The 19,145-nt window shown below is 29.9% G+C and overlaps 1 protein-coding gene across 2 annotated transcripts in view; it reads right to left on the bottom strand.

Annotated features, from left to right (window-relative positions):
- IA-2 (tyrosine phosphatase IA-2) overlaps nt 1–19,145 on the bottom strand; it is a 417,960-nt gene that overhangs the window by 239,153 nt on the left and 159,662 nt on the right. For both annotated transcript variants that reach the window (XM_089247694.1, XM_089247685.1), the window contains exons 9-11: nt 13,316–13,417; nt 12,826–13,036; nt 4,646–4,732 (exon numbers count right to left, since the gene is read on the bottom strand). In XM_089247694.1, coding sequence (XP_089103820.1) covers nt 4,646–4,732; nt 12,826–13,036; nt 13,316–13,417 — 400 coding nt within the window. The remainder of the gene's footprint in view (nt 1–4,645; nt 4,733–12,825; nt 13,037–13,315; nt 13,418–19,145) is intronic.

The following is a 19,145-nucleotide window of genomic DNA, read 5'->3' as shown; positions in this document are numbered from 1 at the left end:
AATTAAATTTCTAATTAAATTATTTCAAATTAAATTTATAATTAAATTATTTCAAATTAAATTTCTAATTAAATTATTTCAAATTAAATTTCTAATTAAATTATTTCAAATTAAATACACACTCAAAATACACAAATGAAAGATATAATTAAGAATATTTCATATTTTCATAAAGAGTGATTAATGCTGTCACCATCATTCATACCTACCTCCCCCGTCATCAAAAGTCAGCAAATCCGAAACTCTCTCCCCCTCCGGAAGCAAACTTAATACTTGAATGACCGCTGATTTACTCAGTTTTTTTTTAGCGTATGAGTCGTGAAGTATTCTGAGTATATAATATACAGGGTGTCCTGTAAATCCCAATGTGACCTTTATCTCATCAACCGTTCGTCATAAAGGTACGGTTCCAGTTTAAAAAATGCTTAAAATGTGTTTAGAAATGACTCCGTATTAGTTTCGAGAGCGAGACTGCAATACGTCATTATATAAAAATAAAAAAAAAATTTATACTGTCCTTTCGTATCATCCAATGTCCAGTAAAAAAAGTTGTTGCCCGGTCTCTCCTGGGCCAACAAAAAATAAATTAAAGTTCGAAAATTTAAGAAATGCTCAAAATGTATTAAAAAATTACCCAACATCGGTTTCGAGAGTGAAAATGTAGTGTGAGATAAAACAAAAAAAAAAGAAATCTAAATTTTTGTATGGTTCCCTTTTCTCTAACTTCCCATCAGGAAGTTACTGCCCTGTCTCTATTGAGGCAAACGAAAATGTTCCATGTTTCCAAGTGCAATAGTCGCTCAGACATTTGAATTCAAAAGACGGTGAGAGAGAGAGAAAAGTTTGGAAAATAATTATCTATTGTTGTATTTGGGAAAGAATATAGCGTGAATGAGGGAAAGAAGCGTTGTTCGTTAGTTTTGCTGTTCTTTCCAAAGTTTTCTTAAATTTTTGAATTGAAATATCTCAGTGAATATTGCACTTCGGAAAGCGAACTTTTTTGTCGGCCTCAGAAGTGGCATAACAGGTTTTTTTTTTAATATTTGGATGTTTTATAACACGGGGTGACCAAATAGAAAAAAAAAAATTTTGACACGCTGTAGTTTTACTTTCAAAACTGGTACAGAGTGATTTCTGCACACATTTCCAGCACTTTTATAAACTAGAGCCATATACTTGTACGACGAACGGTTGATAAGATACAGGCCGCATTAGGATTTACAGAACCTACCGGGTCTACAATCCTAGCTGATCGGATCGATCGAATAGGTTAAAATTAGTTAAAATTGCCATTGAAATATTTGGATTATTTTCATTTATTTAACAAGACAGGTACTTTAAATTATGTTTCCGTCAATAAAACATAAATTATTGATTAAGAATTCGATTAATCAGTAGATTAACGTTTTCCGATTAACCAGTTGAAAATCATCGATATATATATATATATATATTCAGTCCTGAATAAACTCATCTTTCATCTCTGAAAATTCAGAAATAAAATTTTTGCTATCGAATTCCATTGATAGTTTAGTTGAGGAAATCTTAGAATCGAAATTTTTCGATTTCAAAATTCGTATGCAGTAGATATGAGATCAAAATTTTTGTATAGATTTATTAGTGATCTCTCTAACCTATGGAATTCGAGTGCTTGAGTGGCCACATGTACAGTGATTTCATAATTCCCTTTGGCGCATTTTAATGGTGAATCGTTAATAGAGTCAGACCTTCAGTTAGAAAAATAAAGCAACCCAATATAAAAGCATATATTGCCAATAATTAATACTATACAGGGTGCCCTGTAAGTGTTAGCCTTTATGTCATCAGCCATCCGTCGTAGAGGTACGATTTCAATTTAAAAAATGCCCAACCGGCGTTCAAAAATTAACTTGTTCCAGTTTTGAAAGTGAAAATATAGTGTGTAACAAAATAAAAAAATCTAAATTTTTATACGATCTCTCTGTCCCTTTGCTTCGAGTTCGAAAGTTATTGTCCGGTCCTTCCTTATGGCAACAAAAAAAGTTCCATGTTTCTAATTTCAATATTTAAATTCGAAAAATGGAGGAAATGTGGAAAGAACAATGTTAAATGCTGGCAAAACGGTTTTCCCGCATTTTTAACGCTGTTTTTTTTTTCCAACTTCCTTCCGTTTTTTGAATTCGAATATCTCTGTGAATATTGCACTTAGAAACATGGAATTCATTTTTGTTGGCATCAGGAGATACAAGGCAACAACTTTCTAATAGGAAGTTACTGCCATTAACGAGTTGGTTTGAAAAGGAAGGTGTCATCTATCTGTGGTCGCCTGAATCTCGTTGAGGAAAATTTCTTGTTAGCTATATATTCTTCCCCCGGTTCCGTAACCTACACGGTGGTATTGCAATTTACTGTCATTAATGAAATGGGTTGGAAATGAAGGTACCATCGAACGATGGTCGCCTCAAGCTCATTATAGAAAATATCTTACCTACATTCTTCCCCGGGTTTGAACCTGGGACTATGATGGCAGCCTTCACGGTGGTAGACAAGCACCTAACCACCAAATAATACTGGTGTTCACCCTTGTCGAAGAAGTTGTGTGACGGTATTTTAATAACTCGTGGTCCATTTTATCCATCCCGTTGAAAATTTTATACGCACTTCTATCACATCTTCCACCGACACCTGCGTTTTTCCAATGTAAAAATATTCAAGAAATCAAGCCTCTCTTCATACTCAAGCTTCCTTCAGCTCTTCCCTGCACACCCTCAACCAAGTCTAGGTCCGTCTGTAGTTATGGTCTCGAAAAACCTAATAGCATACTCCAGTCCAGGACAAACTAAGCCTCGGAAAAACAGAAGAATTACTTCAGGAGAACAAGAAGAGATATTTTCAAGAATAAAACAGAGCATTCTTTTCGGTTTTTGACCACCGCTGAACAATATTCAGAAAACCTGAGCCGCTCATCAATAAGAATTCCCAAATTAGTGACCCTAGTTGCATCCGGGAGAGTGATACCATTGAACTCGTAATAGAAACGCGGGTTGCTCGAACCAAAATTATCAACACTAATGGTCATGCTCCATTCATTAGCCCATGCTGCAATCATATTCAAATTCGTTTGGACCATCTTTCGTATCACTTGGATCCCCGACTTCCCCCATTAGCTTCACGCCATCAACGAATTTGCTAACAATCGCGTCGATATCATCATCGAGTTCATCGATAAAAAGTGAAAAATTATGGGCCCAAGGACACTTCCTTGAGGGATTTCATTCCCCCACACCTGTCCGATCAGATGTGAAGATTGAAAGACGTTATCTACAGAAATTGTTGTGCAAAGTGGTCCATGACCTTCATTTTGTTGGCAAAGGAGTGGAGGACTTCATTCCGTAGAGCACAAAAGGTTAAGAATATTTTATAGAGATGAGATGCGGTCAAGAGTACCGCATATATATATATTTTTTTATTTTCTCAATATTCTTTTTTGAGTCACTTTGTTAGTCACTTTGCACCTCATCTGTGTGTGTGTGTGTTCGAATTTTTGTTTGAAAGTTTGTTGTTTGTAAATAACCAAAACGGCATATCAAAACTAGCAAAAAAATTTAAATAGAAAAATATTGCAGCTAATATAAAAATTGTAAAAAAATATTAATTTTTTGGTCAATATATTACTCATACAATATCGATATATCAACAAACTAGTAAAATTGACTTATAGTATGAAATGGTAGAAACTACTATAATTCTTGGCCTATCGGTTGGTTTTTTATTTTGAAAATTAATATAGGAGAGGTTTCTTGTACTTACACCGTGTGGCAGCAATATATATAAATACACCGTTTATATAATATAATAAATACACTGTTTATATAATATAATAAATACACTGTTTATATAATATAATAAATACACTGTTTATATAATATAATAAATACACTGTTTATATAATATAATAAATACACTGTTTATATAATATAATAAATACACTGTTTATATAATATAATAAATACACTGTTTATATAATATAATAAATACACTGTTTATATAATATAATAAATACACTGTTTATATAATATAATAAATACACTGTTTATATAATATAATAAATACACTGTTTATATAATATAATAAATACACTGTTTATATAATATAATAAATACACTGTTGAATAACCATTACTTTCTTTCAGAAATTTAAATAAGAAATAAAATCTACAATAATTTACTTATTAAAATTATTATATACGATATTCAAATATCAATAAGTTACATTTCACTATTCAAAATTTGTGTTCGGCAATTAAATATTTGTTTATAGAATACAAAAAGAACATTTATAACATAGAAATCAATTTGTGATGTGTGTGTTCTTTTGTTTATTTATTTATTTTTTTGGAAGGTGTTATTTGTTTTTTCAAACATTACACCAAAAAATGTGATACTGAATATATAATTTGCATGCATTTCAATTTTTTTAACTGCTGATAACTTAAATATCTGATAATTTCGCTATCGCAAAACATAGAAATTCAATAAAAAGAGTAGGAAATAACTATAATTACGGTGTAAATTCACACGACATAAATTCAACCAGGGTTTGTTTTCTGTAAATTCATACCGATTCACAACTGATAATTATGCAAAACACTCGTAGAAACACTCACCTAACATTTGAGAACGTTCCTCGTGGAACTTTGACGAGATTTTCCAACTCTTTGACTAGTTTATGAGCGTCATTCTCTGACGCCGAACTGTAACGGAAAAAAAAAATGTTTTACTGGATGCTTGAGATGCGGAAAAGAGGGGATGATGTTACAAGTATACATACACGCACAATGTTGTAAGGTATGGACCTGTTGCTATGACAACATCAACACACAAAAAAAAAGGTGAAGCATGCTAAAGTCAGTCCCGAACCTTATTGGGTGAAGGGGGAGAGAAATATATCAAGGCTCCCTTCTCGAATATGTACCCGGTAATACTAAATTATTTTGCATAAAGGATGTGCTAAATTCTAAGTACTGAAATACGAGAAAATAATAAATACTAAATTCTCAATTACGCAAACTTATCAAGGTTTAATTCTGGGCAATATTATTAAATTCATGAACTTAAGGGTTAAAAAATTTTCATAATGATCATTGATCGTTTTTGTCGATTTGAAAAATTAGACCGGGACCTACAATTTATTGCCGATTTCGAAGCCTATCCGACAGCTTTTTTTTATACTCACAGAGAGGTAGACGCGCTAGAACTACGATGTGGAACTCCCTGTGGTAGCAATCTTTTTCCTGTGGTCATGTCGCCCCATATTATCTGTTGTACCCCTGTGTCAGGAACGTTTCTGACAGGAACGAACTGCGTATCGAACTCGCGACACCTCTAAAACATCCCTTAGTACATTACGCCAGTGTCTTATCGACCTGGGAGATAAGATACTCGCGCCCAGAAATTTTCATACAGAGAATTATGAACACTCAAATACAAATACAACGGCACAACAGGCAAAATGCCCAACGAGGTGGCTGAGAAAAAGATGCCCACTCGTCACAGACCTTATTACATCGAGAGGAAAAACGAGACATTTTTTTATATCAATCAGATTCAATAACCTATCATTATACTATTATCAAAGCAAAGTTGCACCAAGCAAATTTATATTTAGTGACGATTTTTATTGTGCACTAAAAATTTGAAGAAAAACAAACAAAACCAATAACCAAGAGAACTGGTGTCTCACACTAGTCGATGCAAAGTGCAAGTTAACAAAACTAAACCAATTTGGAGAGGAAAAGATTATTGTATAGCCACTATGGGTGCAACTGATAACGTTTCTTACATTCTTTGTGTCTTACATCATTTTAATTACAATTGAAGTTTTTTTCCTCACTCGGAATCGATTAATTTCCACGTAATTTTCACAAAATGTAGGCAAAAGTACTTTTCCCCATTTATTTACCACATTATGAAAACAAACAAATTGGGAAGAAAATTAGAGTAAATAAAAATAAAAACATAATGATGATAATAATATAAATAATTTTATTGCTAAATTATTTGGTAGAGCATTTTAGGAACAGATTTTCTAACATGGCATTTTAAAGTACCGTCAGCTTCACTGTTCGAGAGAGAAGGCTTTCGTTTCTTGCTCTGTCAAGATGTTATTTTCTATGTGTCCGTGTATACTCGTTTTTTTTTATATGTGTAACGTACCATGTGTTTCTTCATATTAATATACTTCATATTTAGCCGTTCTTTGGAATTTAAGTTATTATTGCGAGTCAGATTTATGATAAGTCCTACATAAATAAACAGTATGATTGTGCGTGTGTAATATTTCCCATATTCTCATCAAACCGACAAAAACGCAATTTTATGTTAGAAATATAATAAAATACAAAGAAATTGATGCGCAAATTTATTTTTCATAAAAAAAAAAAAATGAAAATCAAAAATACGTTTCAGAATTAATTTTAAAATGATAATAGGATTTCTGATTCCACCACCAGCTTGGAACAATCAACGAATTCCGAAATCTCTATAAATTTCAGGATAACATAAGTAGCTTTACTAAAAGATGAAGATTTCCGAACAGAAATATAAAAGAAAAAGGGGGGGGGGATGGAGAAATGACGGGAAAAAAAGAGGAGAAATATACAAATTTTTCCCACAACTACGTGAATAACGAGATTCACTTCTAGTATTTCATTCACTTAAACATGTGGGCAAGAAAATTGGAAGAAAGAATAAATAATATAGAATGAAAAAAAAAAGAAGAAAAACCAAGTTTTCTTGGATGTTACAAAATGAGAAAATTCCTAAGCCTCGCACATCATTTCCACTTGATTCAAGTCAAAAATAATGAGAAAACTTCGTACGTAACGGGATATTTTAACTGTGGAGACATTTCTTTTTCCATACATTGGATCTTTTTCTTCTTTTTCAAAAAAAATAAAAAATTTAGGTTATTTTTTTTTATGGTATGAACATAAGGAAAAAATTTTCGGATTTTAGAATCCAAAGTTACATTCCCATTAAATCTGATCTTTTTCCCTACGTTTTATTTGGTTCCACATTTTTTATTTACTTAAAGTTCGAAAAATGTTTTATCATGAAATTTTACATAAAATATGTGTTTTAAAATCTCTTTAAGACTTTTTTTTTCATTGGGCTTCTTTTTTTTTGTATTAATTAAATTTGTGGAGTTCACGGACAGGTAAATGAAATAGCATCCCGTAAATTTACAGATTATGTTAGAACGATAATACTTTTCTGATTAATAGTGGACCTTTCTGCAAATGTATACCGAAAATCATGATTGTTTCTGTATTCTACAGCTGAACATATGAGCCAAGTATATGGCGCGCAAGTAGTCCGCGAGCAGAAAAATGGGACAGACATGGTGATGATATCACCTTATTTCACAAGACATTTTTATTCCCGTAGTTTTTTTTATCCCATATTTTCTATAAGTCCCGTTTTTTTTCGATTTTTAAAGCATCATACTTGAATTTTTATTTTTTTATTGAAATCAAGGATTGAGGTTGTAATTATATGATAATTACCACTCTAATAAACATAATTATATAGCCAGATAAATATATTCATTTCACATATCATTCTACTCTTTGCTGATGATTTGAAGATTTTTAAAAGTATTGATTGTATTGATGTATGTTATAGCCTTCAAAATGAGTTGTCTTTACTTCACGAATGGTGTTTACTTAATAGACTTAATCTCAATATTGATAAATGATTTTGTTCTTTCATTCACTCACAAAAAGAATCCAATCTTTTTTACGTATAACATTAATAATTGCCAATTGCTTAGAAGAACCTCTGCGACAGATTTGGGAATTATTTATAGTACCAATTTTAACTTTGCTGATCACATTAAAAATCTTTGCTCTGTGTCATATAAAAAACTTGGTTCGCTTAAAAGAATGTCGAGAGATTTCAAAGATAGTAATACGTTAATATCCCTTTTTAATACGCTTATAAGGTCTAAACTTGAATATGCTTTAATTATCTGGAACCCATTTCACTCTTGCCATATTATGAGTCTTGAAATTATTCAAAACAATTTTCTAAGGTATTTATATTTCAAAACACATGGTCTTTATAACAATATTCTATCTGCCACTCATCTACGAAACAGTTTCAAATCAATAGCTTACAAAAACGCTGAGAGTACTTGCTCGTTATTTTTTTCAGGAAACTGTTGACTAACCAAATTGATTGCATACCCATTCTTAACGAAATCTGCTTCAATATTAAGTGTCACAATACAAGATCTAATTGTTCATTTGCCATCAAATCATATAATACTAATATTCGTAATTACTGTGCTGTAAACAGATTTTCCGAATTTTATAATGCGCTTCCTCAACATCTGGATATTTTTCATTATTCTGTTACCGACTTTAGAAGATTTTTGCTGTGATTGCGTTGTATATATCTTTGTATAGAATTTTTGTATTTTGCGTAATTTTTGTTACTTTTTATTTGTCTTTTGTGTACTTTATCATGTTTTTTCTATTCTGTGCAAATTTTTATTTTTACTGCAAGCTGTAATTGGGTTTAAACCTGTTGCTTTGTATTATAAATAAATAAATATATTTGTCAAACATATGTATGTAAATATTTTTGGTGAATTACAGTTGAATTACACTTTAATTGATTGTCAGGTTCAGTAGAAATGTATTTCTCGGCATTGGAGATTTTCCAGTAATTTTAACGACAATTGACTTTTACTCACCTTTGAAATTGTTTTTGGCTAAAATTAGAAACTTTACTTCCCTTTGACATTTTCTTGCTCCAATTGACAACTCTACTTACTTTTAACAATTTTTTTGGCGATAATTGCGATGACTCGTAGGGATCGTGATGTCCTGCTTTTTTTTTCCATGGAGAAAATATGATCAATCTTTTACTGTTAATACTTTTTTTTACCGGAGCACCTTTCACTGGCATTTCACAGACCAATCAATCAACTTCAGATTTTATCACGTTACCAGAGTAGAAATGAAAATACGAGTATTTTTTTACGTAAAAAATTATTTATGACCAATATGAATTTTCTACAAAAATATATGCTTGTGTACTTCAAAATAATATTGTTCAAAAACTAAATTTTGCAATTTTTCTATATGTGTAAAAATTTTAGTTCATTCGCATACAATTTCAGAAGTAATGTACCTAGGAAATATATAATTATATTTTCCATGAAAGATTGCTAATAGTTTAAGCTAATTCGATTAATTTTTTAAATATTTATCAAGGATCCAAACCCTTTAGAACAGTTAAAAAATAATTAATTAAACGCCAACAATTACACAGTGAACTGAAAACTATTACTGTTTTTTTAATACACAAAAATATTGCATACGACATGAAACTCTGGTATTTTAAGTTGGTATTTATAATTCATACTAAATTGTAATTGAAGATAAAGTGAGGAAAAAGTGAAATTCTTTTCATACAAGCAATTTCGGATTAAGAAATTTAATTTTTTTTTTAAAACAAACTAATTTTCAGAATTTTAAATAATTTATACAAAGGAATTCATTTGATGATTACATGCGCAGTATAAACAAAATATTTCAAAAAAATATATATATATTAAAAATAAGGGAGTGCAACTAAATATTTAAACAGTGAAATGTGTTTAAAATTCTTGAAATTTCACAAAATTCGGAAAGGAAAAAAAAAGACAAAAATACCAAAAAATAATAAATTTCTCCATGAAAAACTTACATTCCCATTCGAAATACACATTCAATGGAGAGAGACGTAAAAAAAAAAAAAGACATTTCCTTGAAGTTATTCAAGAAAAATTGTTATTTTTTTCCCATGATCTTTCCTAAATAACTGTACAGCGGCTTCACTAACAATTATGAAGCCCCGGTTTGCATCAAAGTAAAACACAAAATGGCAAAATGGAATGTTTTTCGGAGAAAATATATAGAAAGGAAAATAGGGAAAAAAAATCACTCTTATAAAAGCTAAAATGTTAGTTATATGATGTACGAAATAAAAATATAAGAGACATGGGAATTTAGTTTCTTGTAAAACAGCATAACACACTTGTTATTTTTCGCTTCCTAACGAGCAACACATGGTTTTTATTTTTATATATTTTTTTCATAAATATTAGAGAAAACTCTTTTACCAAAGTCTTTCTTTTTTCTATTTTTATGGCCCTTAAATATCTTAAATACCGAAGGAAATTCCTTAAATTCCATCCGTTTTAAGAGAAGTTTATGTCTCTTTACATGCTTGTATTTTATTCGAATTTTTCTTTCCTAGAGAATTTCAAACCATTTCCCTGCTGTTTCTTTGTCTGCGTCTTTTTCATTTCTATTTTTCGATCTAAAAACCGTATTTTATGTATTTTTATTCAGAAAGAAATTTCTTTTTTATTATATATATATAGAGAGAGAGAGAGTAAGAGAGTAATTTTCTTGTTCTCCGATCTTGCAGGAATTTCATTTATTCTAGATATGTCATTAGTGCGTGATGAATAAAATAAGTTTTATGATTTTTTCTTCATTTCCTGTCATATGCTAAAATAATAGAGGGGGAACTTGGCTAATTCGAACTTGAATTAATTCGAATATTGGGAATTCCCCTTGAGTTTCTTATTTATTATAATGTTGAAATTACTTGTTTAACTCGATTTTTTTCCCCTTCAGATTTTTGAAGTTCGAAGTTTTATTCAGATATGTTATTTGCGAAATTTCTCGTTTTCCTAAAATTCCTAGCTAAATTTTAGTCAAGTCTTTTTTTAATTCCGTAGTTTATTGATCTTTTCCAACGTATAGCATGTGGCCTACTTTTAAATATTTAAAAAAATAACAATACACAAAAAATCTCAACTTTTTATGTTTTTGGCTCTAAGAAGCAATGATTCTAGTACCGGTTTCACACACTGGTAATTCCCGCTTCAGCTGGTGTTTAACCGAATCTTAAATGGCTTCATTAGCACCTGCAAATCGCAGATGCAAATGCTACCACTCAGGAAATACGTATGTATGTGTGACTGGTAATTGTCTCCTATGACCGAAACTTTCAAAAGCTGGAGTGCTGAAATCTCAGTGACTTTTGTGGTACAACGTCTGTCTAGCATTATTGTTTGTTTTGGAATATAAATGTAACATTTTACCACATTTTCTAAACAAGGTTCTTAGGCTTTTTGACTCTAAAAATTTTTTTGTTAACATACGAATATGCATTGGTAAAAAAGTGTAGAACAAAGTAGAGAACATTGAATTTTCTCACAAAGAGGTCGAAAACTTATCAACGAAAAAACATAGTTCCCTATTACAACATATACAGAAACTATGGACATGTTGGAAACAAGAAGGCTGGTAACGCTCGAAAATAGCGTTTTTTTTTAATTCGTTAGATCAATTTGAAGATGTTGTGCAATGTTTAAGAGCATGAAAAAGAAAATTACAAATTTATGAACGAAATAATTTTCGTGATCATTTACCTTTTATACAAACCCTAGTTGCAACAGAGGGAAAACCAGCATTGTCAGTGACAGCATTTAATACATTGGTCATAATTATCAAGAGTTTGCGTTTTTATGAAAATATAGTCATTCTATATAAATGAATTCGATAATTCGAATTTTGGATGATTCGAACTTTTTTACTGTCTTCTTAACGTAGTATAAAAAAGAGAGTTCGACTCTGTATTATATTTCCATAAATGCTTTTTTTCTCTTATATACGATACGATTTTTTCTATATTCCCTGTCATATGGTGAACAACATGATTGTCTTAAAAGTCTGTAAATATTTAAACGTAAAGATTCCAACGCAATTCAGTTTTTACTAAAAATTCCTCACCGTATGTTTTTGTCAATATTGCAAAATTCGAAATAAGTTATTCTTTGTTTTTGGCAGGATCCGGAAATATTATAATTATATATTTTTTCTGAGTAAACATTACTAAAGAATATATTATTATCAATGGTATCAGCTTTATTGAGTCTGATAAATAGGAAAAAAAATAACTTTCTAATTTTCCCACTTTTTTTTTTTTTTTTGACGGATCAGGGTAAATTATGTTTTTGCTTTTTCCTTACATTGAAGTATTTTTAATTTCAGTTCAGCTCTGTGAGAATTCACGCTGAGAGCAAATTATTTTTACTCTTATTTGCTCTCAGTTCCCTCTATTACTCATAATCTCATAATAACCATTTCACATTCAATCTTCCCTATAATTATACTTCTTTTCCACTAAAGCTTTCTATGGATTCCCAGAATATTATTAAATTTTTATCGAATTTTTTTTTACTTTACCCCTCTTTCTTCATACCAGAAAACAATTTTTACGAAAATAGGAGCTCATATTCAATTAGATGCTTTTATCGAAACTAAGTTTTAATCCTACTCGCTGTGTTTTCTCTCGCTATTGCGTTGAAGTTGGATATTAAAAGAAAGTTTTGTTTTAAATTCGCTGGTAAATCGGATTAGAGGTCTTTTAAAAGGACTAATTAACTATAGGGTCGAATTTTAATAATATTAAGACGTTCGACCAAAAATACTTAAGCTTTTTAGTGTAGTATCTGGTCGTTTGGCTATCTTTTGATCCGTTTTCTGTTCGGTTTAAAAATCAAAGTTGAGTTGGCATATTTCCTAATTTGTCCGCCTCCTTGATCTTTGTAACACGCCTATGCTTTTAGTCAGTGGAAAAATTTCCTATTCTCTGTAATACTCGCAGAATCTCAATTATAATTTAATCTCATAGCCGCTCTTGCAAGACCTCGGGGTGTTTTAGTGGAACACTACACGAATCCAGTTATTCAAAAACAAAAATAAGTGCGTATACGTACTTTTGTTTCAAGAGAATATAAGCTTGGGTGCTGTCCACAGTGTCCAACTTGCCAAAATGACCTTCCCCAGATCGCACTTCGCTGGTTTCCACATTCAGCGGGAATCTCATTCTCTGGGGCTTTTGATTAGCAGTTGGTTGCGCCTGGTCATTGGGCTCTTCAGCAAATTCACGCTTTAGCACTGAGTCATTTTTACCTTCGGAAACGACACCTAAAAAAACGAGGATTCCGATTCCATTCCAAAAATTTTTATTTTTTGATACACAGTAGAAAAACTAATTTATATATAATGAACAGATTATAAACTTTAACTTTATTAATAGTGTATGCCTTTAATATGTTTAAAAAATTGTGTTATATTGTGATTTTTAAAAACTTAGCTTTCAATGAAGTTATTTTTCCTTAGGTTACCTTATTGACATGCTATGCTGACCGCTTCTTTGTAAATTTTTTTTTTCTAATTAAATAAATGCATTTGATTATTAAATACCTTCAGATTTATTTTCGTTTCCTATTGCTGGTTTTACAGTACTACCAGCAGTAGCTGATTGTGAGAACTGGACATGCAGAATTTCATCCAAATAAGCAGCTTCTAAAAAATTCAAAGAACAAAAAAATGCAAAAATTATCAAAAACATTACGTATTCATATATTTTACAATTTATTGATACATCAAGTGTGCAAAAAAATATGATATTTCTCATTACTTATACTTATCATCGAAATACAAATATTCATGATGCTTAGAAAACCACTTGATAACATTTCAGTAAAAAAAATATTTATTTGCATCAGTTCCTTTTTTTATAATAAAAATAAAAATTTTGGAAAAAAAATCAATTTTGAATAAAATTTATTATTAAAAATCAGATTTTATTTATGGGAAAAGCTTTTGTTGATTTAAAATTCGATAAATTTTGCTAATTTTATTTTTAATTATTGATCAATTTAATTCATTGAATTTTTATTATTTTAATATTTAATACTATCTGATACATAATATCATTTAATATTATTTAATATTTTAAACATTTAGTGTTTAATGAGATGATATTTTAATATTATATTTTTGTAATTTAATATTATATTATAATTTAATATTATATTATAATTTAATATTATATTATAATTTAATATTATATTATAATTTAATATTATATTTTTGTAATTTAATATTATATTATAATTTAATATTATATTATAATTTAATATTATATTATAATTTAATATTATATTATAATTTAATTTATAATAAATATTGATGTAATTGAATTTTTGATAAATTTTGTTATTTTTTGGTAAACTTGTGTTTTAATTAATCAATGCAATACAAATACACTTTGAAAATTGATTGAAAACACTTGAAAAAAATGATTGAAACTCAATAATTTTGAAAAATATTTTATATGGTTTTTTTTTCTTTTACATTTCTCTTTTTATATGTATTTCTCTTTTTCTTTTTATATTTATTGTATTTACTTTTAATTCATTAGGAAAAATATATTTTTGAGAGACATTGCATTTTGCTATCAAAAATATTAAATAACATTCGCCATGTAAAATCGTCCATTTCGTCATTAACAAAGCGAAAATACTTTGTCCTTCGATACGAAATAAGTAAAATAATCTCTGAGAACTTGTGGCCAAGAAAATATCGTTCGAATACCATGATTTAGAAGAGAGGATAAAGAAAGTATGGACGGATATATATATATGTATCCCGTCTTCAAAACATTCCTGAATGATATGAATTCTTTGATTCGTTGGGTACCTTACAATACATAAGAATGTGGGAATGAGTCTGTAGAAAAAAGAAAAAAAATGTAGAAGGGCAGAAAATCAAATAAACGAGTTTTTCTCCCCTCACAATCCATGATCTCCCAATCATCGACGAATTTCAAACACTTGCAGGGAATCATACCCGTTGCCACTTCAAAATGAAGCGCAATACGAGATGAAAAAAAAAAATGGGAAAAAAGAAAAATGAAAATTCTTCGAGGAATATATGTGTCGTGGTGATGAAACTCCACTTTCAACCTCTTTCTCCTTTTTATAGATATATACAAAAAAAAAAATCTTTACGCCTAATCCACCAACGTCATACCCTACATACTCATCTCCACAACCTATACGTACATATATATATATATGTATTTTTTTTTTGAAGTGTATCATCTGGATCCAGGGTATCGGCGGAGACAATAATAATAATATTGGAACTCAGTCTCATATTTGAGTCGAATAGAGCGATACATGGATGTGTGTATATATATAAAATCTCTATCACATTAATGCACGCGGTCTCCGAAACTCCATTCCGTTCTATTTCCTAGTACATCGGCAAAGTACTTCGGAATACTCCCACTGCCTGGAGACACACGAGTGGCGTGGTAGAGTACAGCGAGGAAAGTATGCACGTATGTCTTTGCTCCGATATGAATGTGTGTATGTGCTAGCACAAAAGAATATGAAATCTTGGACAAATTGCGGATGGTATGCGTATATGTAGGGGGAACAAACGAGTACAGTACGAGGAGATGCCATTCACTATATCCATCGAATGGAAGGTCCCTGGAATCTCGATTTTTTTTTTCTTCTCCTCTTTTCCTATTTATTTATTTCTTTGTAACGAGAGCTAGATTGAAAAGTGTTTCTATATCTCTCAGGCTCTCTCTGTAAAACTCTCCAAGCCCCGTACCCTATCTTCATCATTTTATGAGTGATATCCTCAGTATATCGAAGGTAGAGGAATCTGCTATGAGGCTTCCTCTACTGAATACATATTTCGGTTTTCTACTTTTTTCCCCCTTATAGTGACAGAAATTCCCTTCTCATCTCGGTTTTTTTTTTTTATGTTTCAATCCTGAAACAATTTTGATTTATATATGGCCTATGATATCTTGTCGTGAACTCTCAGTATAGATCTTTTATTTTATTTCTGAACACAAAAGCGTTGAAAAATTGAGATTTCTTAAACCTTAAGTACCTGATTTTTTTTAGAGCTGACAATTTTGTTCTTAGTTAATGACACTTAGATAAAGCCAGAAAAGTCATTAGAAAAAAGTGTATTTTAAATTGAACTGGTTATACAGGGCCGTAAAGAAGGTGTTTGAAAGCCTCAAAAATTATGTATAAAATAAATGTATTGAAGTAAAATTACTTTCATATAACTACCTTCTTTGTGATTTTAACTAAGAGAAAAAAATTCGGGTTGCAAACTTCAAGGTGAAAAAAAAAAACTAAATATATATTTTAACAAATCAGCGAAATCATAGCTACACATGCTCTGCAACAATAAATTTGCAACAACATATTTAACAAAATTTTAATTACTATTTAACAAAATTTTATTACTATTCAACACAAATGTAATTACTGATTATTAGTTTTTGATTCTAATTGTTAATATTTGGTAGCCCATTTGAGGTGTAGTTTTGAAGCAAATGGCCCAGGGCCCGATTGAGTTTGGTACCCCTTATTTTAAGCTTTTCATTATTTCATATCTTTGAAACTGTATTGATCGTATAGCTTTTTAATCATAAATAAATATTTTAAAATTTTTAAGAAGCACATATTCTTATTTTTTAATAATATATTTTTGAAAATTTATTAATCATATTTTTCTGCGTTTTGTGAATTTTCTTGTCCATTAATGTTTTGCATGTTTTCTTTATTTCATGAATTTATTTTTATAATCACATTTAACTTTAAATTATTCGTACTTTAATATTTTGAAATATTTAAATGTTGTTTTCAAAGATTTTTCCATTGTTATTACCTACAAGTAGCCTTTCAACTTCAAACTATCTTTCAATTATGATTACTTTTTTAACAGCTAACTAATTGATTGGTATCATGATATATATAATTCAAATCAAAATGTATCAGTTGAAATTTAAAATTCAGCTTTTACTCCTTCGTGATATACATGTATTTCGGAGAAATATTTTTATTAGGGAAGTTGAGAAGCATGTAAATTACTTTATCTTCAATTATCTCACATGTTCTCACATTAAATTTCGAATTTTTATTGCATTTTCAATATCCACCAAGTTTTAAACACAGAAATTATCAATTTCCTAAAAATAAATATTTTTTTTGAATTTCTATTATTTATATTTTGACTTGAATTGCCATGACGAAAATTTTAGAGACTTCATTAGTCATTACTTTTCACGATATTTCCAAAGCGAAAATTCATGAAATGCATTTATAATTAATGAAAAGATAATAAAATTAGAATATTTTCCATTTCCTGAAATTTAAGCTTTCAAGCAAAACAAATTTTTGACTAAAATAAAGAGAAATTGCGATTCATCACTTCATTTCTACATTAATCTACTGAAAACACATCGAAAAAAATAATGAAAAAATATTTGATGCTCCGATTTGTTTTTCTAAAATTTATTATTATTTAAAATGAAAACACTCCGATAAATGTCTGGATTTGAATCACGTTATCAGATGTCCCAGAAAAACGCTTACGGGAAGTTTTTCATTATCATCATAAAGGAAATTTTGAAACAGCATAATTGAAAATAAATATAACTTTTTTTTTTCAACGTTCCCCCCCATCACCAAATTTCTTAAAAAGTATATCAGTAAAAATGTCCATGCAAATTAATATTCATAATTTGTCGATGGATTGTTTTTATTTCAGAAAAAGTTTTTGTAAAACCAAGAAAAAAAAATAATGCTTTTCTTCGCATTCAAATTTGTTCTTGAAATCAAGAATGGTAATCTTCGTACCCCCTTGATTTTGATATTAAACAAATCACAACTTATTAATTTAGTTTTTGTTTGACTATCAGATTGATTAGTTATAAATTGCATAGGGAATTCATGCAAAATAATGAAATCGGAGTAAAAGTTTGAGACAAATGAAAAAGACAATTTTTTTTTTCAATTACTTTAATTCAGATTATTAATTTCGAATCTGTCTTAATAGATATCACTCAGAAAATCCAATGTCGATAAAAGTCTGTGAGACCTGAATATCGGATATCACTAATAATATACAAAAATAGAAAACTTATTTAAGTTTACTACAGAAATAGGCTGCTTTGCCTTTTTTTAATACTCAAATCTATACTCATGTCGCATACCTTAATGTTTGTGGTTTGTGGGGGGGGGGGGGGGGGTTGAGAATAAAAGTGGTGTAAGTCAGTTTGAAATAATTTTTCGGGACGAAGAAATTCGAATTTATATTAATTAAAGTTCTATTAGTGCCATGTTATGCCATTTTATCAACTTGAACTTGCGCACCATTTCATTCCTAAGTAAGTACAACAATTCCTAGTTATTTTATGTATTTTATGTGACTAATCTGGAGTTACACCACTTGCATTCTCAGCCCCTCCATTTATCTGAGGAGGGGGTGGATCTCCTACAGCCTGAATTGACCTGTTTACGCCTGTACAGTGACGTTATTATGTATTATGTTATCAACAAATTAGTTATTTTATCAATAAATTAGTTATTTTATCAACAAATTAGTTATGTTATCAACAAAACTAAGAATATTACAAGTGATTTTTTTAAGGTATCGACAGGAAGTATCAAACTGGACGACAAGTTTCTCCAAATCTAGACAGCAAAATATGACGACGTATTTGAGAAAAACGTTGAAGTGAAAGCGGCATTGGAATGTGTTATTTATTCACATCAAACTGTAATCTAAATAATCACTCACAAAAGAATCACTTGCATGAAAATAGTAATGTAATGTCGATAATATGAGGTGGAAATAAAGTTGGTATGATAAAATACACATACTTTCAAGAGTTCATTCCTAAACCAAAAATGACTTCTCGAGAACTTTTTCGATGAAAATCTCTGAGTAGTGTTATCTCTCACGTGCTAAATTATACATCTAGCTGCAAGGCTAAAATATTATGCAAAACCATATCCTCGCTGCACTCGAATGAGTGCAGTGGGCACAGATAGGCTGAGCATTTCGTGACATTGATTTTCTTAGCTTAAAAAATATCTCATAAATTAGGCAATTAAATTAATTTCATTTCTGATATAGAGTTTCGCAACCAAGTAGAAAAATTCTTAACGAAAAAATTTTCTTTGAAAGGAATTACATCTGGGCATTATTAAATGAAGATCAAATCGTATACTTGTTGTTCCAATTATCGTTGATTTGCGTATTATTAAGTATTAAGACCCTTAAGTATTTCTGATAAGGGTCTCAAGTCCCAGTCTAAGAATCTTCATTAATAGCGATTCCAATTACGAATTCCCTGATTACATCATTATAGGTATAGTCCAAATTCAGGGGAAAAACTAATAACATCCCACGAAAATACATATAT

This window comes from Pholcus phalangioides, unplaced genomic scaffold (assembly GCF_987345545.1).
Source record: "Pholcus phalangioides strain wild (caught in Gottingen) unplaced genomic scaffold, Ppha-v1.0 ptg000003l_1, whole genome shotgun sequence".
NCBI classification, from domain to species: Eukaryota; Metazoa; Arthropoda; class Arachnida; order Araneae; family Pholcidae; genus Pholcus; species Pholcus phalangioides.
Note: the sequence above shows the minus strand (reverse complement) of the source record. Positions and strands in the feature narration are given on the sequence as shown.